Source organism: Clarias gariepinus, chromosome 5 (assembly GCF_024256425.1).
Source record: "Clarias gariepinus isolate MV-2021 ecotype Netherlands chromosome 5, CGAR_prim_01v2, whole genome shotgun sequence".
NCBI lineage: Eukaryota > Metazoa > Chordata > Actinopteri > Siluriformes > Clariidae > Clarias > Clarias gariepinus.
The window spans coordinates 26,442,559-26,469,067 of NC_071104.1; the positions used below are offsets into that span (position 1 = coordinate 26,442,559).

The following is a 26,509-nucleotide window of genomic DNA, read 5'->3' on the forward strand; positions in this document are numbered from 1 at the left end:
CCACTATATTGTAATTGTAATAATTTTGGCGTATCAAACTATTGTCTTTTCAGTAGCTAAAATTACACCAGTCCCAGTTTTCACAAGTTTCAGTGTACAAACATCACTGGCCACAAGAAGCGAATACACTGTGGCGTGAAGGGCCTCCTTGATTATCCTAATTAAGTTCTGTCTAATTAAATTACTGTCACGTGTTAACCAATAGCAAAAGTCGATTCATTAACGATGCAGGCGGCAGGAATGAAAAGCGAAAGCCCCCTCGATTGCAAAGGTAGTGTCAACTGGCTGATTTGCTTTCTTGCGCAAAGTAGCTCCGACCGCGGGAAGGCGTTTTTTTTTTCTCTCTCCCGGGTTAACTTCGCGAGGCGTTAAGCCTGCGGTCTCACGTCGCACGCGTTAATTGCCGCTTGCCGTCGTAGAGAGCTATGCAGCTAGAGCACTGCATCTCGCCAGCTCTCGCGCTCTCCAAGAAATGTTTGAGTGTGGGCAGTGGCTACCCAAACTCAGAAGGTTCTGATCTCGCCTTGCACGGCCATCCTATTACATCTGCTCGTGACAACCTGGAGAGAAGTTCACCCCTGAAAAAAAACTCCGCTGGGATGACGAATCAGTCAGAGGCGGACAATTTTGCCGACTCTAAGGACTCGTCGGGAGACGTGCAGAGAGGCAAACTCTCTCCAGCGCTCGACGGAGTTGCTGACATTCGTCACAACTTCGATGGATCTGCTGGAGAAAGGTATCTCCTGTCACAGTCCAGCCAAACTCAGCCTCTCTCCGCCAGCCCTGCCGCCATGTTCCCCTACCCCAGCCAGCACGGACCAGCGCACCCGGCCTTTTCCATCGGAAGCCCGAGTCGCTATATGGCGCATCATCCTGTCATAACGAACGGAGCTTACAACACTTTGTTGAGTAACACTTCTCCACAGGGCTACCCGAGTGCTGCCTACCCTTACACTCAGCAGTACGGCCACGCGTACCAAGGTGCCGCTTTCTACCAGTTCAGCTCGGCGCAGGCAGGATTGCTTCCCGGGAAAGCACAAATCTACCTGTGCAACAGGGCGCTATGGCTCAAGTTTCATCGACATCAGACCGAGATGATTATAACCAAGCAAGGACGGTAGGTATTCGGGATTTTTTAAACTTTCGTTTATTTTTTATTGTGAAAAATGAAGTTGTAGACTAATTACTCAGCGCAAATTAGTCGCAACATTTTACAATTCTAAGGTATTTAACTTAGGTATTTATTATTCATATAAATACACATTTACTAAACCACCTGCTTCTCCGTGTTTAAATGCAAATAAAAAAGCACACTTGTTTTGTTTTTATTTAACTTTATTATCATAAATTCAGTTTTAATTTAGGCTTATTACCTATTTTAAATTATAATTCATTTTTAATTATTACTATAATTTCTATGATTATTCTTTTTTATTATGCCTTTTAATATATTATATAATTATAATGTTGAATTTTATCTAACGACAAATCTTTGCAGCATTTAAATTAATATACATTTTCTCCATCTTTAGACGAATGTTCCCGTTTTTAAGTTTTAATATATCCGGCTTGGACCCGACAGCTCACTACAACATTTTTGTTGATGTGATTCTGGCGGATGCGAACCACTGGCGCTTTCAGGGAGGGAAATGGGTTCCGTGTGGCAAAGCGGACACCAATGTGACAGGTATGCACAAATGCGAATTAACTGTAAAAATATATTTTTGTTGCCGTTTCAACTTTCAACAACACACCATATGCGTCTCAGTGACGTATTTAACGAATAATAATAATAATAATAATAATAATAATGGAAGGACTATATATATTTATATTTTATATGGTTCTTACCCATATTTATATAATATGTGTAGGAAACAGAGTGTACATGCACCCGGATTCTCCCAACACGGGCGCACACTGGATGCGCCAAGAGATTTCGTTTGGAAAATTGAAGTTAACGAACAACAAAGGAGCCTCGAACAATACTGGACAGGTTAGTCAATAAATATGACAAGGACAAAGATAAAAAATATTTAATGGGAACAAAGTAGAAAATGTAAAATCCTTTTAAACATCACTGTGGTGATGTTTTGTAATCACTGTGGGAGATTAAAAAACTATTTCTGTAACATTTAACCATAGTTCGACATATTTTAAACAGGTTTGATGTGGTATCAATGTGGGATGTGGTAGCCTTACAGTTAATGTAGCCTAATCTAATATACGCATTGGAAGTGGCGTTGCAGTACCCTCCTGAGCTAACTGTTGTTTATTTCGGGTGACTTAGATGGTGGTGCTTCAGTCTCTGCATAAATACCAGCCACGGCTTCACGTGGTGCAGGTGAATGAAGACGGAACAGAGGACACGAGTCAGCCTGGTCGCGTGCAGACCTTCACCTTTCCCGAAACTCAGTTTATCGCCGTCACGGCCTATCAAAATACAGACGTAAGAATTACAGCATGCCTCAACGCACCAATATATTTACCAGTGATGTTTTACGTATGGTCATATGCATATGTGGGTGATGTGCTAACATTAGACATGACAGATAATAATTGTAACTATTAATGCAAATTCATTGCATTTTTATCAAATCTTTGTGATAAAGAGTGGTGTTATCATTGCATTTTTTGTTGTATTTCACCCAACAGATTACACAGCTAAAAATTGACCATAATCCATTTGCAAAAGGATTCCGGGACAATTATGACACGTAAGATTATTATTATTATTATTGTTGTTTATTATTTTTTATTGTTTATTATTATTATTATTATTATTATTATTATTGTTATTGTTATTATTATTATTTAGTCGTTTTATTTAATGTTACGTCACGTCAAATATCACTCATGGGTTATTTTACTTCGTATTTCAAGATGATGTTCCAATGCGTTTCTGGAGCTAACTATAGGCTACAGGTATCCAATCCCGAAGCTAAATGTATATCCTGGAAATAAACATATACAATAAAGCGTCTACGGACATAATTAAAAAAAAACAACTACGAATTAGGAAATATTTGCATTTACAATATTTTATTTGAGGTAAATAAAACAGGTGGCAGCAGTAAATAAGTGGACTTGTTTATATTAGCAAATAAGCTAAATAAAGTTTCATAGATATGCTTAAATAAACTCATGCTGTAAATTAAATACACTTTTTTCAAAACCAAAATTGTACATTTTATTTGCGCCTTTACGCTCGACGTTTAATGTTCATGCAGGTGGCAGGTTCCTCTAAAATGTTTTATCAAGTTCATAATACTCAAACTATGTTTGTTTGACCCTCTCCTATTCCAGCGTCTACACAGGTTGTGACATTGATCGCTTGACGCCGTCCCCGGGTGAGTCTCCGCGCTCTCAGCTCATGCCGAGTGCGCGCTACGCCGCCATGCCGGGCTCTTTCCTGCAGGACCAGTTTGTCAGCTCGTATGCCAAGTCCCGCTTTCACCCTGGCGTCGGTGGCGCTCCTGGCACGGACCGCGGCGTCCCGCTCGGCAACAGCTTGCTTTCGCCGCAGCAAACCGACGAGACCGCGGTGGGCTCCCCGCAGCGCTGGTTCGTCACCCCGGCCAACAACCGACTGGACTTCGCCGCCACGGCGTACGACGCTGCCGCCGCGGCCGATCTCGCGGGCAACGCGGCCACGCTGCTCTCGTACGCGGCCGCCGGAGTCAAAACTCTCCCACTGCCCGCGGCCGGCTGTTCTAACCGAGCCTTGGGTTACTACAGCGAGGCGACGGCGTGGGGAGCACGCACTCCGCCTCAGTACTGCGGTAAATCCGGTGCTGTGCTCCCCTGTTGGCCCACCAACTCAGTCCCTGCCCGGGCGGCGGCTGCGGGTTACCTGGTCGGTCTGGACGAGGGCGACCCTACCGCACCCGAGAGATCCCCGCTTGGCACAAACGACGACGCCAAACCCAAGGACCTGTCCGAGTCCAGCTGGATAGAGACGCCCTCCTCAATTAAATCGATCGACTCGAGCGATTCGGGCATTTTCGAGCAAGCCAAGCGGAGGAGGATCTCTCCATCTGCCACGCCGGTTTCGGAAACAGCATCTCCGTTAAAATCTGAAATGCTAACGCCCAGGGAGTGCGAGAAGAACTGCTCCAAGGACATTGGCTACTACAGCTTCTATTCACACAGTTAGACACTGGAACAAGTCGTAACGCAGAGCATGGCTCCTGCCATGACAAGTTCAAATAATAATGCGATTCATATTGATCTATTTATTCATATTTTATTTTGGCTATTTATTTATCTATTTATTCGTGCATTTATTTGTATATTTAGATCTATTAAGCTACGCGGCCTATCATTCCTTTTAAACTTAGTAACAGGTTTATAATTTCCTTTGCATTTGTTGGAAACACCACTGTAACTAAATGATGTATATACCTGTGTAGACATCCGTGGTTTCTCATTACCTGTTGATGTACAGTATGTAAAATGGCAGAAATATTAGATGCTTGGTGCGATGTTTTTAGATGAAATCAGGTTGTTTTATCTTGGAAATGCTTTAGGTTGGAAGAGAAGTGGTTAGGCCCAGTCTGTTTTCTCCGATAAAAAGGAGACGTCAGATAGGGACCACTCAGAGTTCCAAACAGTCAGTAGTTCAGTGTTAATAGAGACCAAACAGAGTTGTATTGCATTGTATTGCTGTTGTTTGGAAATATATTAGTCTGTAGTTTAATTGTTGCTCTCTACGTGAGACCATTTTGTACTTCGTTGTAACGCTGTTGGTTGGCCGCGAATAATGAAATCAAATCCTTGATATTTAAATCCATGATATAAGGAAAAACAACACATTACTTGTACAGGGCAGGTGCCATTTCTTAAAGGAGACATTATTTCCGACATTCGACATATTTTTGTGATTTATTGTGATTTTTTAAAATAATTTCATAAATCCCAAGACGCGTCAGTTAGACATGCTATGAAAAGCTAATGTCATTGTGCTGTGCTCATTTGCAATAAATACCCCAAACTGTTAGTAAAACAGCCTTCAAATTTTAACCTTCACCTAAGGTACAAATGGGACTAAAATGTAGGTTATACTGACTTGTAAGGTTTGACTCCAGGACCATGTGTTTTAGAGGAATACGCTTCAATCTTTCGCCCAATAGTTTATTATATTAATATTGCAATTTGTGCAATTACATTCCACTTTCCATACATTTTTTACGAAAAACTTATTTGGAAAACAATATTATTTTCAAAAACAGAAGGAGTAAGAAGGAAACACTATTTATTTAGTAGGTCGTATGCTGAACCCATTTCATTTTTCCTATAAAGGAATATGCACATTAAAAATAAATTGATGTTCAACAGGTAGTTCTACAAACAACAGCAACAAAACCCTCTAATTTGAGTTAATACTTTTGGCAGCAGATTGAGGATATGATGCACATATGGCACACAGATAAGGCATATTGAGGCCGCCAAGTGTCACCTACACATTATTAAGAAATGTCAACAAAATCTAAGTCACAGATTTAAACAATATGAGCCAAAACATAAAATAAGATTACATAAATTTAAATCTCCCCATCTTTCAATAATTATTTAAGACTGTTTATTTTATCACAAGTTAATGACTTGATTAACTTAGTAGGCTTAATAGGACAAAAATACACAATTTATTAAAATATCCATAATTAAAATAATAATGCTATTCTTTAAGATGAACCTGTATACAACAGCGAAAGTTATTTTCATCATTCGTTACACATTATGAGTCGTCTAATGAATCACATTATGTGAGTCTATTTGCGTTGTTTATCAGTTGTGTGTGCTTTGGTTTTTGTGCTGCGATCCTAACAGTTGTTGCTACACAACCCAGTGTGTGTTTTTAATGTGAAAAGTTTGTTTTGCTGCCATCCGGTGGCGGCGACATTTTCCTTCTTTTCTGCTTTAGTTAAATGTTAATTAAATCCCACGGGATCCCTGTTTAACCATTTGTTTTAGGTTGATTATAATGTTAGTGAGGCTGATTAACAATTCGATAAAAGGGATTTCCATGGAAGGCTGAGATAAATAATTTTGGAAAAGGAAAAAGACGCCTAAGCCCATTATAGTCCAGGTCCACCAGATGGCGCCAGCACCTCCATGTTCAGAAGAAGAGCCTCAGAGCTGATATGCTAACTAGCGATTCAAGCGTCAACTTTTAAAGCTATAATTCAGACACAATATTCAATCTTATTATATAATAATACATGACAATAAATGATTTGTGACTGGACTTGGTCACTAACTTGATTTAATACAAAGTACTGTAAATATATGATCTAATTTTGCAGCTGAAACTGTCATTTGAGTAAAAACATAAATGGACGTTTACGCTTAAAGGTAAACTTCACCCTGAAAAACATTAAATATGTCCATATTGAAATATCTTTGATGTTTTGAGTGATTTTGGTGCTAATTTGATTGTTGGTTGGTGTATTTTAATATTGTTATAATAGGTTAGTTTCAATATCACACGGAGTGTGTTGTTAGTGCAGTCTCATAAGGGTTTAACAAGACAAAAATAATGTAAAGATCTTAAACATAAGTAATAATGGTTAGGTTTAACTGTCACCTTGTAAAGACAAGAGAAAAAAAAAACAAGAGCGTCTTTTCTCTCCCACCTTTACTAATCACATATTAATTAGAAATCCAACACAGGAATGATGGAGACAACATTGGTTGGACTCCAAATTTGGAAATTGAATGCAGCAGTATGATACAGTACAGTTAATTTATGGCAGACGCTTGGCTTGGCTAGTAAGTGATCTACAGTGTTGTTAGTATGAAAAAAAAAAAAAAACTTTAGAATTCTGCTGGACCAGAGTGTACAGATGAAGAGATGAGTGGATGTTTTCAAACAAACACAGTACACAGTACTTCAATATAGACCCTTTTCGCAGCCACATTTGTTTGTGTATGGTGATAAAGTCCAATAGTAATTATGTCACTTTCTTTTTTAAGCACGATTTCGTATACATGTCCCACCAACCGTGCTTGTGAACACATAAATCGTTCCTGAGACTACAGCTGCAGTCAGTCCAGGGATTGGTTCCCGAGCGCAGAACGAATGCATGCTTACAGACAAAAATCAACTGGTCCTGGGGCTTGAAGTGTTCTTGGAAATGGTTCCCAGGCCCCAGTGAAAAAGCACCCTCAAAGACTAAAGTGCTGCTACAGTGCTTTTTTAGAAGGAGAATACATGGGGTCTATTGCCCAGCTTTTCAACTCATCAACTTGGTATACTGTTCTCATCTAAAAGGTCAGATCAACATGGCCAGTTACATTGTGAACAGTGTAATGCCTCTTATCTAATGTGTTCTACATTATTTATAGCTGTAATGAGTTTAAATTAATGTATACACAGAGACATGTTTGAAAAGGTAACCAGAACGTAATTATAAACATTAAAATGACCACCCATATAACTAGCATTAGATGGCTAACGTTATTTAGCTTGCTAATGTTACTTGCTTCCACTATTGTATGCAATTTTTGCGATGCTTGTATTTTAGTTCAAAATATTGCATGAAAGAACAGTAACAATGGCCACTCAGGTCTGTAAAAGTAAAAATGCATCTAAAGTAGCTATTCATTAGCAGACACAAGCATTGCATTCATGTTCTTTTCAATTCACAAGCAAATGTGATGGGATGGGAAATTACATCATTAGAACTTGCACTAAATTTGAAATTGCCACCAACAAGCCTTTCCGAATCCAGCAGAAATTACAGTAGCAACATTATCAACAGCGAGTTAAGTGGCATTGTGGGTAATGTAGGAAGCTATACTTTTACCCAAAGAGATCATTTTACATTTAGAATAAGGTCGCCGTCTTTATGATGTTTGAAATTCCAGGGTTTTCTTGCAATCAATCAATCAATACAGTACAATGTCAAAGAAGGAAGGCAACCTTATTCTAGCTTTAAAATCAGCAGAATACTCTTTACTGTTCTTATCATTAAACCTTTACATTCTTTTTAGTTCATTTTCTCTTTGGTTAGTCGTATAGATTTCTATATTATATAAATATACACACATACACATGTACATGCACGAATGCACACACACACACACGTAGGCAAATGCACGCACACACGTACGCAAACAGAGAAGGCCTCGAAAAAGGAAACACACTTTAACATAAAAACTATGGACTAGAAAATGCATATATATCACATGATAGAATCAACAATGGTGCCACTACTGACATTTTTAGAAAAAACAGAAAACTAAATACTGCTGCCATAATTCAATTCGGGTTTTAACTGTTGAAATGTGTATACATTTTTGGGCCCCTTTGTATACACACACACACACACACACACACACACACACACACCAAAATTTATATGTAAAGCATCACGAAGCCTATCTAACACTGTAGGTGGGTTATGCTTCAAAACAGTGCAACATTGTAGGCAAGAAGCCCCCCCCACACAAAGTAACACTCAGTAATAACAACAAAAACAAAACAAAAAAACCCTTGTGACAAAAATACTTATATGCCCTGAAAACACTCTTTGACAGATTTCTTGAGAACACAGGCAAATCGTTTTAAAACTTGGCTGCAGACCATTGCTCACAAATGTGGTAATGTGACCTGAAGGACACAGTGTTTGCCCTTGTGTAATTACATTAAAAAAGTTTAATTTTGCCCTGTGTTGTTCCCGCATCCCACTAAACAATTTTTGCAGCAAGCTATTTAAAAAAAAACATTTTCTGCAAATGCTCTGTTACTTTATATTTAATGTAACCTAATAAATTTTAATAATGGCATGTGCAAAAACATGGACACCCTTCTAGTTGTAAAGTCTCAGAACCTAATTAATTTGTTAGGCCTTTGTTGACTTGTTAGGACTCGTTAATCAGATCAAGAATGGTCAGTGGGCATTACAACTGAGTATTAAAAAAAATCTATGACTCTTTTAACCTTGTTCTAACACTCGACCACCATGGGTTCTTCTAAGCAAATGAATGGGGATCTAAAACTGATTTTAACTGATGAGGAAAGATGTTGGCTTCTACAACAGGGCACTGATCCCAAACATACCTCAAGATCACCCACAAACTACTTTAGTAAATGTAAGCTAAAGCTTTCAAAAAGGCACTTTTATAGGGCACTGGTGGCTTGAAGGTAGGTGTTTTGCCCGCCATGCGGAAGACCCGGGTTTAAACCCCAGCCAAGGGCAGTGCCAGTCCTAAGCCTGGATAAAATAGGAGGGTCACAAAAGGAAGGGCAGCTGGCGTAAACATCTATGACAAGCTTGTATGTATGGATAGTCCAATGTGGCGGCCCCTTGCTGGGAGCAGCCGCAAGACCAACAAACAAAGCTAAAGCTAAACACATTTTGGTCCCCTGTTATGTAAAAATATGTTGGTACTGATCTTAATCATGTTGTTTTTGCAAAGTAGCTCAAGATTATCTTGTACAAATATTCTGCAAGAAATAGTGGTTAAAAATCCTGAAACAAGAATACAATTAATTCTAGTTGTCATCATGGCCACATATCCTACATAGCCACTTACATTTCCTTTTTGTTGCAAAATGTAGTAGATTTAATTGGAATAATCTGTCCAAAATATGGTCTTGGCAACCCTGTTCTGTTTGCTGCACGCCATCCACTGAAAATGTAAAGATAAAAAAGCGCGACTTCTATCGCAATGGGATTCTGTGGACCTTCTTGTAGTTCCCATTTCCGACCACTAGGTGCAACAATACCTCTATTGAGAATTTCAAATCTCCCAATAATTTGACCCTTCTCACAACCCTTACCTTAGATGTGGCTGCTATTCATTCATAACAGCTCTAATTTGAGGTGCTGTTAATTGGTTTTGAGGCCGCAGCGCAGAGGTAAGTTTTTGTCTTGCTTTTCTGGGATGTCTTCATGAGCTAGTTTTATTATGGAGCTTGATGGGTGACCATCTATCAATAGATTTCTTGCAAGAAATATATATAGGGTTCAACCCTTCTTTTTTATTTAGGCTTGGGACCTGCACTGCATCCAGTGGTTGAGGTTTGGGCATTGGGTGGGAACACGCGCGCACACACACACAGACATGGATCAGCCATTTTTCCTTTCTTGGACCACTTTTGGTAGATCCTGACCACTGCAGATTGGAACATTGCAAAGTTGATCAAATCCTTACATGCCCATTTTTTTCTGCTTACCAACACATCAACCCTAGAGACAAAATGTATGCGCCTATATACAGTATATATACACACAGTGTATATATACACACAGTATATACAGTATATATACACACAGGATTATACCTTTGCTTAATCACTGATGATCCCAGTGGATGAGCGATAAGCTGCCAGTGACTAATCTAAATAGCCAATACTCTTCATAAGTAATTACTAATTACTCTTGTGTTGTAAACCATTGTTGATCACAAATCAGATCTCGAAGGCCTACAGCTCGATCATGACCTCAGGTTACTCTCTTTGTGAAGATCTGCTTGTTATCCTGTTTTTATAGGTTTCCTGGTTTTCTCTAAAACATATTTGTAGATGTAGGTGGTATGTGTGTGTTACTTCTTAGCCTCCTGACCCACTGTCCTCGACCAGGATAAAGGGGTAGTTGAAGGTGAATAAATAAATGAATGATGATTTTGTGTAGGAGGATCTTCTGCAATGTAATCCATCATCACGAACAGTATATGTTCTAACGTTTATAGGGTTTCAGTGAATATTCAGTGCGTCACACTGCACTTTACACACATGCAGAGAGAGAGAGAGAGAGAGAGCGCGAGAGAGGGAGAGAGAAAGAGAGAGACACCCCTTCCAGAGTAATAATATTAGGGTCGGCCTGTCTACTTTGCTAAACATGTGACCACACCGCGCCGTGTCGATGCTTACAGCGCCAGCGCCGCTTTACAGAAGCAGAACCCCCTACAGCATCACAGCCGAGCGGTAGGTACAGTAAGCCAAGATGGACCTGAAGGATCAGGGCGCTCAGATGGAGCCGCTGCTTCCCACGGTAAGATCCACTTTCCGATACACGCTCGTGTAATACGTCGCGTACACCGTTTAACGCCCATACTGACACTGCAGACCTGTGCGCATTCGCTGGCTGGTGCAAATCCATTTTAAGTGACCAGTCTGTCATAGGGAGAACTGTAGAGTCTTCTCATAGGCGATGTGCGCATTTCCAGTTACATAGCAATAGGCTCTGCGTCTGATGACAGGCTCTCTGCAGAAACGTGACTACATGCTGCGGCTGTGTGCACTGCGTCTAAACGCAGACTAACATACGCACAAACCCTGACCGAATTCGTTCCTAGGATTAGCCTATTACAATAGACAGTTGTACTATAATTTAACTGGCTGAAAATAAAATACCAGTCGTGAAAATCATTAGCACGCAGTGCCGCAAGTGTCGCAGACTCAGAGGACGCGGGGGAAGTTGATTTACACCACAATGGCAGGAGCAGAGGAACTTCACGCAACAGTCATGTCCTAAGAAAAAAATATAGCCTTATGCTGCCATCCTCTTATTACACTATTTATGATGATAAATCACTCAGAATGTGAAAGCTGTCAGATGCTTTTATTTGCCAAGGCCAAAAAAAAACAACAAAAAAAAACAGTCACAACCTGAATTGCAAATAGGTAAGAGCCTTGCACTGGATTATTGCAGTGATTATTATGTTTTCGCTGGCAACAAGGTACTGATGCAGTGAGTAGCTTCTCTACCTCATTCCTGTCAAAAAACATATCCTATGTTTGTGACTAAGGTGTTACTCTATTTCAGAAATGTCAAATTATTGTCCTGCATCATGCAAAGAAAACAACAAAGGAGATTATTTAACCTGCTAAAATTAAAAACCTGGAAGGATAGCGGTGACCCATCATGTTCGAGGAAGAAATGTGGTCAGAAAAACCATCCTAAATGCGAATGATGGGAGACATAAATGCTTAAAGAAATAAAATCCTAACAACAACAACAACAGTAGAACTCACAGCTATGCACAACATAAAGAGAACTCAAGGGATTGGGACCAAACAGCTGTGCAGCCTCAGAAAAAACATTTATCAGTCGGCTAATAAGTAAAAGAAAACTCCAGTTTGCTAGGGAGCATAAAGAATAGACAGTAGAGTATTGGAAAAAGGTCTCAGAGTCCAGATTTAAGCTGTTTGCGCAGGGTAAATGTTATGATCTGGTGTTGCTTCTGTTGGTAGGTCTAGTTTCAGCACTGTTATGTTCTCAAAAATTAGGTCAGCTGACTACCTGAATATAGCGACCAGGTTTTTCTATCAGTGGATTTTTTTTCTGTCTTGATGGATTTTTTTCTTTCTTGAGGACAATATCAGGATTCATCAGGCTCAAATTGTGACAGAGTTATTCAAGGAACATAATTTTTACACATGGATTGGCCCCCAGAGTCCAGACCTTAACCTCATTGAGAATCTTTGGTATGTGCTGGAGAAGGCTTTATGCAGAGGTCCGACTCTCCCAACATTAAACCATTATCCTGGAGAAAAATTAATGCAATTTTGGATGGAAATAAACATTGTGACATTAAGTAAGCTTATCAAAAAGTTAAGAGCAAAAAGAAGCAAAAGGCGGTCCAATGAAATACAGCATTTCAGTGGGTTTTTTTTTTTTGGCTGGGCATTTGTGTATAGGCTATAATGAATAATGTGTTTTCCAATATTTCCAATCAAGTAAAATTTTTTAGTTAACAAAAATAAATAATGAGCAAAATTGGCATGTTTGGGTTATTACTAATTACTTAAAATTAGGCACACTACACATCTTTTTAAGTAAAATGCACATAATATCGATGTGTAAAATCTACAAAATTCCAGAATGTTTTTGTGCATTTATATTTAAAGGTCTTGTAGATTTAACACAACTTTTTACAATATACGCCAATCACCGGGGTGTATTAGGCATCAAGGGAACATTCAGTTCTTAAATTTGTTCTTCTGAAAGCAGGAAAAATAAGCAAGTGGAAGGATCTAAGTGACTTTGACAAGAGCCACATTTTCATGGCTAGAGAACTGGGTCAGATGCTTCCAAAAACCAATATACGTTCTTCAGTGTTCCCGAGAAGCAGTGATTAATATCTACCAAAAATGGTTCAAGGAAGGATCATCCATAAACCGAGTTAGGTATGCCTATGGCTTATTCAAAAGGAGTGAAAGCCTCTATAGTCCAATCCCACGGAAGAACTACCAAAGCACAAAAATGTTGAAACTTATACTGGTTTCAACAAAAATGGGTTTATTAGGGAAATCCCAGACAATGAATCGCAGCTTGCTGCATATCCACAGACCAGTCAAAGAGTCCATGCTGACCCCAGTCCACCTAAAAAAAAGTGCCAAAAGTGGGCATCTGAGCATCAGGCCTGGACCAAGGAGCAATGGAAAAGGTGGCCTGGTCTGATGAATTACATTGTCTTTCACATAAATTGGACAGCAGGATGCATATTTATAGCCGTACCTGAAAGAGACAGCGCCAGGAAGCACTATGGGTAGAACACAAGCTGGCAGAGGTAATGTGATTCTCTGGGCAATGTTCTGGAAACATTGGGTCCTGCCATTTATATGTGGTACTTCGACATATACATTCATGGTACATTCATTTGTTGTACTTTGACACGTACTACGTACCTAAACATGCACAGACCATGTACACTCCTTCTTAGTGATGATATTCCCAATGGCAGTGACATCTTTTAGCTGGATAATATGCCTTGCCAATTTGCAAAATTTGTTCGGGAATGGTTTGAGGAGCATGACTAAAAGTTTGAGGTTTTACTTGGCCTCCAAATTCCCCAAATGTCAAGTGGAAAGCATCCACTTTATTATGGTCAGGATTATGTTGGATTTAGAGAAGTTAAAAGAAGATCTACTAGATCTACTAGACTCTACAGCTATCTTAGATAGATGAACACTAGACATGAGGTAGGCATAGCCCTTTCATGGAATGGTAGTACATTGCATGGCATCACCATGTGCACTCCTGCAAACTTACACCCAGAGGAATTTTCCCACCAATTAGTTCACCTACTTGTATGGTTTTGGAAAGAAGAACCTTGTAAATATGACTTACAAAAAAAGTCTTTAAAAAAGTCTTTAAAATTTAAGTTATAAGTTCTGATGAGTTCTGACGTGTTGCAGAGTGCAGACTTGAATGTGGCGACGTTCCTTCTTTTCTTATAAGACAGTATAATAATAATAATAAAAGTCTGTCTCGCTTAGTGATGTTTTCTGTGCACATTCATTATTAGACCTTTTACCAGACCATCAGTTACCTTTGTCTTTGAATATGTTTTCAGAGTTTCCCAGAACCTAAACATTTTGAAACTCATCCCAGGCTGCATAAAACATACTCAGTTTTTAATCATAACCTAAAACCTTATTAATTCCACTTAACACAGTAATTAAGTCTGTATGGAGTCATTCATTAATGCCATGAATGCGGTAATAAGTTTGAAATGCGCACCTTGGTGCAAGATTTAGCTATTATTGTAACAATACCCTTTTTACAGAGGTATAATCTATTTTGTAATGCTTGAGCTCGGCATTAGCAGTCAGGCTTGTGGGCAAGAGCCCACAATTCGTTCCTACTTAGTCTCCCTCAGTAGTGAGTGGTAAAGTGTTTTTGCAGGGGTGGTTGAAGAATACCAGTTTATGAAAATGCCAGATGAATGTATGAATAACTTTTTTCATGACAATTAAGCCAAACCCCTACAGTTAATCACTTGTGAGCAGATCTCCCTTTATTATCTCTTAGGAGTTGACTGAAAAGCAGCTTTTATGTTACTCTAAAAACACAGCCTTCTGGTGCACCTTTCATGAACTCTTTGGTATGAGGGGGTCAGATTGCTCTGATCTGCTGCTTAATGTGTGCTTTCTCTGGCATATTAATCCTTTAGTTGGATGTGAATCCAAATCCTGCAAAGTAATATTACATAATTTCACTATGGCAAATGTGCTTTGGTTTTAAAACACTACAATACTGATTACAAGGATATATACATAAAATAAATTTAAAGCAGCCTTTTTTTACTTTGAATTTTTTTATAGCTCTAAACCCTGAGCATTAAAACGGCAACCCCCCTCCCCAAATAACAATAACTAGTCATAATGTCATCTATACATAGAGATTATATGAGTTTATTGTTGGAATTAGAAACTGATTGTTGTTCGACTTTAACAGAGAATTTTTGCTTTTGCAGGTAATAACACCTTCCAGAGGAAGAACTGTGGTGAGTGGACTAGTTTATTTATTTATTTGTTTTCTGTTTCTTTTTCATCTCCTGCTAAATGGCATTGAAGCACTGAAAGATTTTCTCTAGTCATCGTGTATGATCTGTTCATTTTTGGTAAAATGTGCAATAAGTTATTTAGCAAAAGTGCCTGCACTCTGGGCCCCTTGTAGTCTTAGTTGATCATGAACTCCTTTGTATACCAGAGTATTCTAGAAGCAAATGTGAGGTCGTCTGTCTGACAGCTAAAGCTTCCTTGAAATTGTATTATGCAACAGGACAATGATCTAGAGCACACCAGTAAATCTACAGCAGAATGACTGAAAAAGAAAAGGATCAGGGTTTAAAATGGCCTAGTCAAAGTCCAGAGCCCGACCCAATTGAAATGCTGTGGCAGCACCTTAAGAGAGCTATGCATAAGTGAATGCCCAAAAACTTCAATGAAATGAAACAATTACAGTAGGTAAGAAGAATGGGCCAAAATTTCTTCACAACAATGTGAGAGTGAAAAAGTCATAGAGAAAATAATTATTTCTAATGTGATTATTTATAAGTTGTTGCTGCTAAAGGTGGATCAGCAAGCTGTTGAATAATGGGGGATACTTAGTATTGCCCAGGTTTTTTCTTTTTGGCTTCGTTTGTATTAAATAAACAATGGCACAGTGACACAGTTATATGTTGTTCGTCTAAGGTTGTATTTGCCTAATATTGAGACCCGTGACAATCATACATGACTGTATGTGAGCCAAGGAGATGAGTTACTTAAACATTTACTGCCTACACCAATACCCACATGTTCATTTGTTCTTTAGACAAATACCAATTAATTTAGTGTGTTGGGTGTATTATAAAAATGCTTCCTCAAGACTAACACTAATTAGTGCAACAACTAGTCCGCTGTGTTATGTGTGTTGTACTTGTTGTATGTGTTGCATGTGTTGATGATGCTATTAGAATATAAAATATATATTTTTTTTTTTAATTGAAGATTATGAACCCCTTTGCAAAAGAGAGCTAAGTACATATGGTGTAAAAGTAATTAAAGTAATTAAAGTCTGTATAATAATAGTACACTTGGGAAGAGGTTATGTAAGTGTCGGTCTTGTTTCTGTCTGAGCAGAGACTAGAGCCGTCTGGAGTTTATCCAAACTGCGAAGATGGACAAAGCTTTGGTGCAAACTTGGTTAAAAATACTGAGATCTGTAGAGTTGCGGCATTATTTTGGAGATTGAATTAAAGTCTCTCTGCTTGTTAACAGGGTGTGGGGAGTAAGTATCTGTTGAAAGGTGGCTCAGGATGAAACCTTCAGCCTACAGAAACAGTAATGTGTAGAAGAGGAGGTAAAATGTTGCTCTGGTAAACTTTGTGGTAAAAACTTGTAAAATCGGAAACGTCTTACTGTTTAGAAAGAGTTAAATTGTTTCTTTTTTTTAGTTTAGAGTCTTGCTGGGTAAAACTAAGAGACTTTTGAGTGTCAATTTTTCTTTATGTATATCTTTCTAAAAAAAAAAAAAATTGACATTTCAGCATGCCCGACTGCCAGTCTGTAGTAAAATAAGGGTCACAGCTATGTTTTTTCTCATAGCTAGTAATGATATGTCTGGTGTGTTTTGGGATGCAATATTGAGATGGTGATTCATTTTTAATTCCATCCTTGAAACATTTATTACACAGCGTGAATTATAAAGCTGTTGTCAGTGAGAGCAATGAAGCAGCCAGTATCCCAATTTGCAGTAACAATGAGTCTGAATATAATACAGAATGCTAGGGAACATCAGGAAGCTGGCCACACTCTTTCCTTCATGTGGTCATGAAGACCCTTATTTCTAAACTCACTCCAGTTCAGTGTTATTGTGGTCATCCCGCTGGTAATACTCACTTGCTTGTAGATGCACGATGAAAAAAATATTCTGGTTTTAGAATGTTGCACTGCTTTAAGTGTCATGTTATGTTTGATGGTGGTTGAGAAAAATGTGTGTAAGAGTTTTTATATTTTCTCATTATTATTGGGGCTTACAGGCATCAAGTTTTAACAAGCTTCTATATCTGGCAGTGGATTAATTTAGGATGATAATAATAGGCAAGAGTTATCTTTTATTTCAGATCCACAATGTCAAAGACATATCACAGTGATTGCCAATAAGAAAAATGGATTATATAGTTCAGTGGTCAAGAAAATGAAACAAATCAGTTTGGACCTAACATTGGACATAAATAACTACATTAATAACTAAATTTTTTGTATTTTATCTGCACAAAACCAAAGACATATCCACTGAGTACTAGTGATTACTTAGTGGACATGGACTCAGTAGTAATTGCATAGGATTTGCTTAGAATACTCTCTCAGGCTAAATATGCTCTCTATATCCAACAGATATACACAATTGAAAAAAAAAATGAATCGGAGAGATACTGCATTTGCCCTGCAATCTGTGAAGCAGTGCAGTGAGCCTTTCTGCGCCTCATTGTCTATGTTGCAGATACTTCACCTGGTCCCCTGACCTGCACACTGCAGCTATTCTTAGCTAACAGTGCTGATGGCTGTGTGGCATGGATTATACTGAGCTGAGAATGATTTGCTCTTTGCCTTAAAAAGGACTGGGTTGTAAATGAGGCTGAGAGACAGGGGTAGGTTTAGTTGATACTCTGACTGGCCACGAGAAGAACTGGTCTCAGTGTGTCCTTGGGAAGGAGGAGAGGAGACTGGAATGTGGCAGAATGTAGGTGGTTACTTGCTTAAAGCCCCAGACTCCCAGAGAGACAGGGAGAGAGAGAGAGAGAGAGAGAGAGAGAGCAGCAGATTAATATCTTTGATAGCACAGTGTGCCAGACAGTGTGAAGACACTTCAGTTTAGGTGTTGCAGTTAGGTGTTTCACATACCTACGCTTACACAACTTTTGCCTGTCATGAGTTTGGATTTCTACAGCAAGCTCCGATCACAGGTATGCTGACACTACTGTACTTTGTACTGTTGTACTCTTGCTAACATGGTTCAGCACTCAGTATAAGGCTATCTGCTTACAGTATGTCGAGAAAGATTTGTTCCGTCTGCTTAGCTCTGTGAATGGCATTTAGTAGTGACCTAGGGTAGCACTATGTGATATGCAGCAGCAGTGTCTTGTTGCAGCCCCATTGTGCTGCATTGCACTGGCTGTACAGAGCACTGCACTCAGCAGAGCAGAGCAGACTGTAATAGCATATGTAGAGGCTCTAATACAAAGCTGGTTTCTTGCATGTTTTATGCTTTTACTGATCAGGCAGTGTTTAAGAGGCTTTCTGTACTGATGCATCAAAGCAATTGTGAAGTCTGAACTCCTAACCCCTTCTTTCCATACATAGTTCAATCTTTTAATAGCTCTCAAGGCTTATAAACATATTGTGCAAATGCATGAAGCTTCAATCTTTTTTTTTCTTTTTCTTTTCATGACATGTCAGCACTGCCAAAAATTACACCCTGGCAAGTAAAATATTCTTGAACCTAGCCAAACCTACCTGTAATTTCTTAAAATAAGCTTACAACAAACAAAAATTCTATTGGCAGATAATTCTGCTTCTTTCAATAAATAAATTCTCAAAACCAACAAAATTATTTTGTTGCTACTACTTAGTTAGTAGTGTAGTAGCTTACACTATTGCCATTTATGGTCTGTAAAATACTGAATTGTCGTTGTTTCTTTGGACCACTGAGTGTACAGTATGTATTAGTCTGTAGAGGACTGAGAGTAGGCCTTTGTATTTAAGGTTTTCAAAGTAGGTGTTGGTCTGTAAAGTAATGATTTTATTGTTCTTAAGAGGTCTGGCTGTATGTATTGGTCTGTAAAATAATAGATTTAATTATTAATATGTATAGTACTGTGTAAATTTGCCTAGGTCTGAGTGTTGGCTTTGGACTCCAGATGAGTTTGTATTAATAACATCCCCACATAAAATACAATCAAAAACACTCTACAACCCTTCAAGTACTTCCACTAGTTTTTTCAGTAAAACATTTTAATTTGGTCAATTCTAATTCTAGTCATAAGTGACATGACTGCCTTAATGATTGCATCCTTTGTCACAACCATTTATTGGTCTGTAGTATGGGTGTATGCGTGCATATGGCCATACACCCGTACTATAACACACGCATTCACACACTATAGGAAATTTGAAAATGGCAATTACTATAGACTAATCTGCATTACTTTGGACTGTGGAAGGAAAGCGGAGTACCAGAGACCCCCCAACCATGCACACAGATCCCAGAGAACATTCAATTCAATTCAATTCAATTCAATTCAATTCAATTCAATTTTATTTATATAGCGCTTTTAACAATGGTCATTGTCTCAAAGCAGCTTCACAAAAATAAAAGAAATTCATTAAAAAAAAAAAAAAAAAAAATATATATATATATATATATATATATATATATATATTTAAACTCTATACTCTACACAAAAAATAAATAAATAAATAAATAATATATACTACTGACTGTAGGTGTTGGTGTGTAGAGCATTGGAAGTGGATGTTGGCTTGTAAAGTACTGAACTTTTTGGTGTTCTGTTGAGGACTGACTACAGGTATTGGTTGTAGTGTACTGAGTAAAGGTCCTGGTATCTAATGTAGCTAATGTATGTGTTGGTCCTCCAAGTACTTAATTGCTGGTTGGTGTGCCGAGTACTGTTGCTGTTTCTCTGTACCATGTTGGGTATTCATGTTGGTCTATAATGGTTGCCAGTTAAATCAGTAAGCACTGTGATAGCACTTGTCTCCTTGCACCTCCAGGGTCCTGGATCGAATCCCGGCCAGGGTTGATTCCCATCTCTGCGTGCATGGAGTTTGCATGGTCTACCTGTACTTGGTGGGTTTTCTTTGGGAACCCTGGCGTTCTTGCCACAGTCCAAAAATCCCACCTGAAGTTTAGGCTTATTGGCATTCCCAAATGGCTCGTAGTGTGTGAATGAGTGTGAGTATGTATGTTTACCCTGCTATGGATTGGTACCCTGCCTGGACTGGTGGGTTACAAGAAAGGCTATTTCAGGACCAATCAAGGGATACTATTGTAGGAACATTTATTACTCAAGGAACTCACATTTAAAATTAGGTTAATAAATGTAACACCTGGTCCTATATTGTGTTAAGATTTCATAAGCAAAATGCAATGGCATTGGATTTATGAGAAGATCTTTTTGTCCATTGATTAATTTGACTGACAGAATCTTATTTTAGACCATCAGAATTGCTCTGTTCAGACATTATCTCTGTATTTATTTCATAATAGTGGTGCTGGCATAGCATGCACAGAGGTATTTATAGGCTGTGATAGTGTCAGCATTAATTTCACCTACAAACAGTGTAAAATGCACACACACACACACACACACACACACACACACACACACACACACACACACACACACGTCTTACTGTCCTTATACGTACCTTCCTTTGCCATAATTATAAAGGCATAATTAATGAAATAGAGACACCCTAACCTTAAAGTCTCTTCTAGTCTTTAACATCTTTCATAAAAAAAAAAAAAAAAAAAAAAAAAAATATATATATATATATATATATATATATATACAGGCCTTATGGTACCAGCCTTATGTACCGACATATTTTTAAATATGCTTTACATTTATAGGTTTTTCAAAATGGAAGAGATGGAATATTTACCCCTGATTATCGAGGTTAAGATTCAGGGTTAAGTTGTTTATGGTTTGGTGTACATGGCTGTGGTATTAATTATTTACTTATCATGAGACAAGTGAAAGTACCTTACAAACCAAGTAAAATCAAAATTGTGTTTTTTCTGCCTAGCAGTTGCAGAGTGGGCTGAAACTGTGTCACGATTTCCAGTAGCTTCATCCACCTCACCCTCACTGCAGGATAACATTTATTGCTCTCTCATACTATCCTCCATTTAATTTTATCTGTCGTTTCTCTCTTTTTGTTCCACAACAAATAAAACTTCCCAATATAACTGATTTTTTTGTGGACTTCTCTGAAATACTCTCTTCTCAAATGGTATTGTGTTCTCTAAGACTGTGTCCCTGTGTGTACATGTATATCTCTGTGTGTGTGCAGTGGCATGTGTCTGCAGGGGAGCACTCACTGGCTCTTGTTGAAAGGATTACACAGCGAGAGTGTTTGTGGAATGGCACAGAAAAAGGACACTTCTTGTGGTATTGGCAGTGTGTCAGCACAGGGGAGGAGGAATAAAGGGATCAGCTCTTATACAGATTAAATATCATTCAATTTTTTATGGCATGCAAAAGCAATATGGCAAAATGACCCCCCCCCCCCTCCATTCTGTGTGTGTGTGTGTGTGTGTGTGCTGGATGTGTCTTAGTGTTGGCATCTTGTCCTCTAAATATACAGTATCCCTCGCCATTTAAAAGTACAGTGCAGTTGATGTAACACCACAAAATTGTGTCAAAAAATAGAAGGAAATAGAAGGACTTAATTTATATGATTTTTGTACACTTTTGAGAAAGCAATGGCCTTTAGTTTTAATTACAGCACACAGTGTGGCGGCCAGTTCATGTGTGAAAAAGATACCTTATGCTCCCAGAACCACTCTTTCACAGTTTAAGTCCTGGAATATGTCCATGCCATTAGGGAAGTCAAAAAAAATGCATTGATGATATAACCTAGTCATTCAGTATATTCAGGTCAAGTCAGCTGAGATTATTTTATTTCCATATAACATTGCTGAGCCTAAACCTGACCATCTGAACCTCAGATCATAAGCATGATAAGCACACCACTTTTTACCCTGACGCGCCCATCTATCTGGAATAGGGTCATCAAATATTATCAGATCTCATCTTTTCCATTGCCAAAGTCCAATCTTTATGTTCCTTATCAAATTTAACCCCCCCCCCCCCCCCAATTAGTCTTATTATTAAATGGTTTTCTTATGGCCACATAACATTTGTAATTGTTTTACATAAACGAATATCTAACTAATAATAGAAAATTTTTGCTAAATGCAAAATATGGGTTTTCTAAAAAAGAAAAAGTCATGTAGTCAACATTAACTAAGTTATATTCTGCCGCTTCATAAATGTCCTTTCAATTCAATTCAATTAACTTTAATTAATTTCTAGTAACCATGAATTTAGAGTATGGAACAATTTAAACACAATGGACTGATGATTTCTGAATTTTAAATTAAATTTTGTATTTTGTTTAATTGTTGCTTTAGAAAAATCTGAATGCAGGTATACACTGCTAATGAGCAAACCTGGGATGATAGTGGCAAAAAAAAAAAAAAAAAAAAAAAAAACTGACTGAGACAACTTAAGGAGCAAACATTAAAATAAACCAGAAGAGCAATCCATTCTTTTCTAGGTGACACAGGATAGTGGAAGTATTAACCACTCTAATGTGAATATTACGATCAATCATGGACTAAAACGTTCTTGTTTACATTAGAGATTGGCACTGTACTCAGAAAGTCCAACTCATGAACACTAGTGAGCTCTATTTAAAGTCATTTTCCCACTAGCTGATCTGGTCCTTTATGCATGTCGTGCTGAGTATATAAAAAAAAGCAAAGGTAGAAATGGCAGAGCAGCCCATTAAAACAGATCTCTAGAGGTAAAAGATTATCCAAAATGTAATTTAAGAGGATAATGCCAGTATTCCCAAAGTGGCAGTGTGTCCACAAGCAACCACACAATACAGGTGCTGACTCACATCCTGCCATGCCGTACCCACGCCTCCTTCACACAGCATGCATCTCATCCTGTCCAATAGTTTCATACTGCATTTTTATTCCCATTTCCTTCATGTTAAGGTCTGTACTATCAGAATCATCTGGACTACGGTTCAGAAGGTCCCAGGTTCAAATCCCACGACCACCAAGTTGTCCCTGTTGCGCCCTTGGGCATGGCCCCTTAATCCTCAACTGCTCGATATATAACAAAATAAAAAATCTAAGTCGCTCTGGATAAGGGCGTCTGCAGATACTCAATCTGAATGGGATCTGAGGAATTTGGATCACCCTTTGGAAGCCTTGGGCTCTTGGCCATCTGGGCCCTGTATGCAGTCGGCTTTGGTGCACTGGGTTTTTGATGCCTTTCTTTGATGGCAAGCATGGACTTTTTTGGAAATTTGTGTTGCATAAGCTTTTCTGTGGCTCGCTTTTGCTCCCCAAGGGCATGGGTGAGCCTTGGGTGCCCATGATCATGTCACCAATTTACTTGTTTATAATTGAGAATCAATATTAATGTGTTAATTTTAAATGGTGTTAATGTTATGATGGATTGGTTAATTTCTTAAGGTGTAAATCTTCATAATTTCTTTTTTTTCAGAGGAGAGAACACCAATTTCAGTTATCGAGAAAAGTTTATCACTAGCTCATTTGTTAAGAAAATGATTACATATAACCTTGATTCACCCCATGGTTTTATGAAACAGTCATAGAAGTTGACTCTTATAATTCAAGCACATTCTATTCACAGTATTACTTCTTTAGAGTGCCATGTGTTATAAAATTAAAACAGCAGTGGCAATGGTTACTCAACTTCTTTAGTTTACTTTGTTTAATTTACCTTTTGATTTAATGTGAGTGATGAAAGACACATCAACTAAAAAAAAACATTCATTACTTTGTAATTATTTTGGGATAACTTGTGAAATTGTTATGTTGTATAGATATAGCTCTGTATATAATAACCCATACAAAACCAGGACAGTATAATCTGGGAAATACCATATATTTTCCAGGACAAATGACTGAAAAAAGGACAGTCCTGGGAAAAAACTGGGACAGGTGGCAACTCTAAAACAGGCTGATAAGCACGCACGCATTAATGACCTGCATTAAGGAAAAAAAAAATTAAGGAGATTTGAATTGGGTTAAAAACCCTCCAACACATTGAAGCCTGGAAAGATAGTGCTACATTGTCAGCTTCATTGGTCAGGAAAAATCATGAATGGGGTCACTAAAATGCTTAGTGAAGTTAAATTATAAAAAAAAACGTTCAAAGTATGTAATTCATTCTTTTTTTTCTTGGCCATGTTCTTGCCATAAATGCAGGCCAGTAATTAGTCCTTCTGAAGTGGCAACTTTTTTACATTTATTCCCAAAGTTGCTACAAAACAGGAACTCTGCAACTGACCACTGATTTCTGAGGGTACTGCCCTGGTGGTGTCATTACATTGTAAACCGTCCTGTCTAGGCTACCTCATAGTCCTGATGTTGAAGTACTGTATGTACTTCAGCATTGTAAAATAATGACTCACAAGGCTGGGAAAGAGATTCAAACATAAAAGACTTTCAAATTATGTTTGGTTTAGAGAGAGGTACCACATGAGTATCCATGGTAACTGTCTTCAGATATTAGAGAAAGCATTCATTTCTGTAGCCTACTGAATAGGAATGTAAAATGTCAGAGGAATTCAGTGTGTAATTATCTTAATCAATAAGCAAACGGAAGCTTAAAGAAATGGAAATAATTCTACACTAGTACGATTTCTGTGGAGCATCTTAAAGGTCAAAAATAAAGCTTATTTTTAAACAAGTTTGGCCAAGACTGAGAGGTCTCCAAGATGTGAATGTTAATATTTCAGCTGAAATGCAACTCAGATCATGTATTCTGGCACAATTTCGAAATTTTCTAAACCTGTTTCAGTGTCTGCAGATTTAAAAGCCCTATCTCTGAATGCCCCTTTAAGAAAGTGCAATTTCCCAGCCAATCAGAATGCAGGAATTGTGAAATGTCCAAGGTCGGGACTTAGTCAAGCATTTCCCACTCATTTTCAGGCATTCCCACCTCTATCTGTGGGGGACAAATAGCAGGAAATGTTTTTCTTTCCATATGGTATTGTGGGTATGAGTACATTTGTATATACATATAAATAGAAAGAATTGCTGGAGATAGCATTACACACACACACACACACACACACACACACACACACTGTATTATATATACATAGCTATTACCTGAGAATAACTGTGACATTGAACCTGGTGAACATCTGAAATGAATCTTATGCCTTCTAACATCTAAAATAATCCGTAAACCTTATAAATTGTTGGACTATTTCTGCCAACTGTGGAAGAGTGTTTACTCCTGTTTAATTATCACTTATTACGGATGACAGATGTTCCCAGTTCATCTACACTGGACAATTGCATTTTTTTTCTGTGTTCAAAGAGCACTTTTTAAACAAAAGACTTCATTATTAGTATTTTTTTTTAAGTAGTGGAAGGGATTACATTTCCACAATAGTTGATATTCCGTCAAGACCACAAACCATGTATCTTATACACAGTATATAAATGCTTGTTATCATAAAATCTGATACACATAAAACTACATTAATATGATAATGATGTGAGTCAGAAATCAGATATTTAGGATTAAGGATTTGTAATTGGGTCACATAGTTGATTAAATACCCCTCTGTTTTGCAGGTTTAAAAATAGTTTTTGTGCTAAAATAAATTGTGTCGTGGTCAAATGATCAAGGTGCTTACAAGCTTATGGTGAATAAGGATCATGTGCTTTATATAAAAATGCACAGTAATATATAGTAATTGCCCATGCAGCAGCCTTAGGGGGATGTGTGTGTGTGTGTGTGTGTGTGTGTGTGTGTGTGTGTGTGTTTGTCTGCTGTTATGTGGTGAGTTTGACCCGGGCAGGAAATTCTTGTGTGAATGTAAGAGTTGGATGAGAGCCATTGGGCTGGCAGAGGAAAAAAGTGCAAAGAGAGCAGCATGAACCTGAGGATCTGTTACACTCTGACAGTGGGGATCATGGCTGACTGTACAATCTCTCTCTCTTTCTCTCTCTCTGACTGTCTGTCTTCTCCCCTAGAGAGGTGATGAGGAGGCTGTGGTGGACAGAGGAGGCACTCGCTCTACGTTGAAGGCCAATTTAGAACAAGAAGAGCTAGAGGGTAATAACAGAATCATGCAACATTTCTCATGCTCTATGTGGGTAATCTACATGAGATCAACACACACGTACTCGCACACGCACACTCATGCATTCACACATGTGATGGTGAGTGAGAGAATGAGAGAGGTAGAACATGTGTGGGTGGAACTCAAGATCAAAATGCACCAGCTCAGGCTGACGATATAAACTTGTGTGTGTGTGTGTGTGTGTGTGTCCGCGTGCGTGCGTGCGCGTGTGTGTGCGCGTGCGCATGTGTGTAAGAGAGTGTGTTACTCACGATACATGGGTAGAAGGGAGGGTTATGTGAATGGTATCATGGGGTTAAGAGCATTTTCCTGGAAAAGAAAAAACTGCTCCGA

General features: G+C 38.4%; 2 protein-coding genes across 3 annotated transcripts in view; both read left to right on the plus strand.

Annotated features, from left to right (window-relative positions):
* Window positions 1–326: 326 nt before the first annotated feature.
* tbr1b (T-box brain transcription factor 1b) lies at window positions 327–5,022 on the plus strand. Its single transcript, XM_053495989.1, has 6 exons — window positions 327–1,117; window positions 1,533–1,687; window positions 1,875–1,996; window positions 2,291–2,449; window positions 2,656–2,717; window positions 3,307–5,022. Exons 1-6 carry the CDS (start codon window positions 426–428, stop codon window positions 4,154–4,156), a joined length of 2,040 nt encoding a protein of 679 aa, XP_053351964.1. The 5' UTR covers window positions 327–425; the 3' UTR covers window positions 4,157–5,022.
* Window positions 5,023–10,790: 5,768 nt separating this feature from the next.
* The window catches only part of slc4a10b (solute carrier family 4 member 10b), a 52,500-nt gene continuing 36,781 nt past the window's right edge, over window positions 10,791–26,509 (plus strand). The window contains exons 1-3 of one of the 2 annotated variants that reach the window (XM_053495988.1): window positions 10,791–11,000; window positions 15,211–15,240; window positions 26,067–26,148. In XM_053495988.1, the coding sequence (XP_053351963.1) occupies window positions 10,953–11,000; window positions 15,211–15,240; window positions 26,067–26,148 (160 nt within the window). In that variant the 5' untranslated portion in view covers window positions 10,791–10,952. The remainder of the gene's footprint in view (window positions 11,001–15,210; window positions 15,241–26,066; window positions 26,149–26,509) is intronic. The other variant, XM_053495987.1, reaches the window with a different exon arrangement.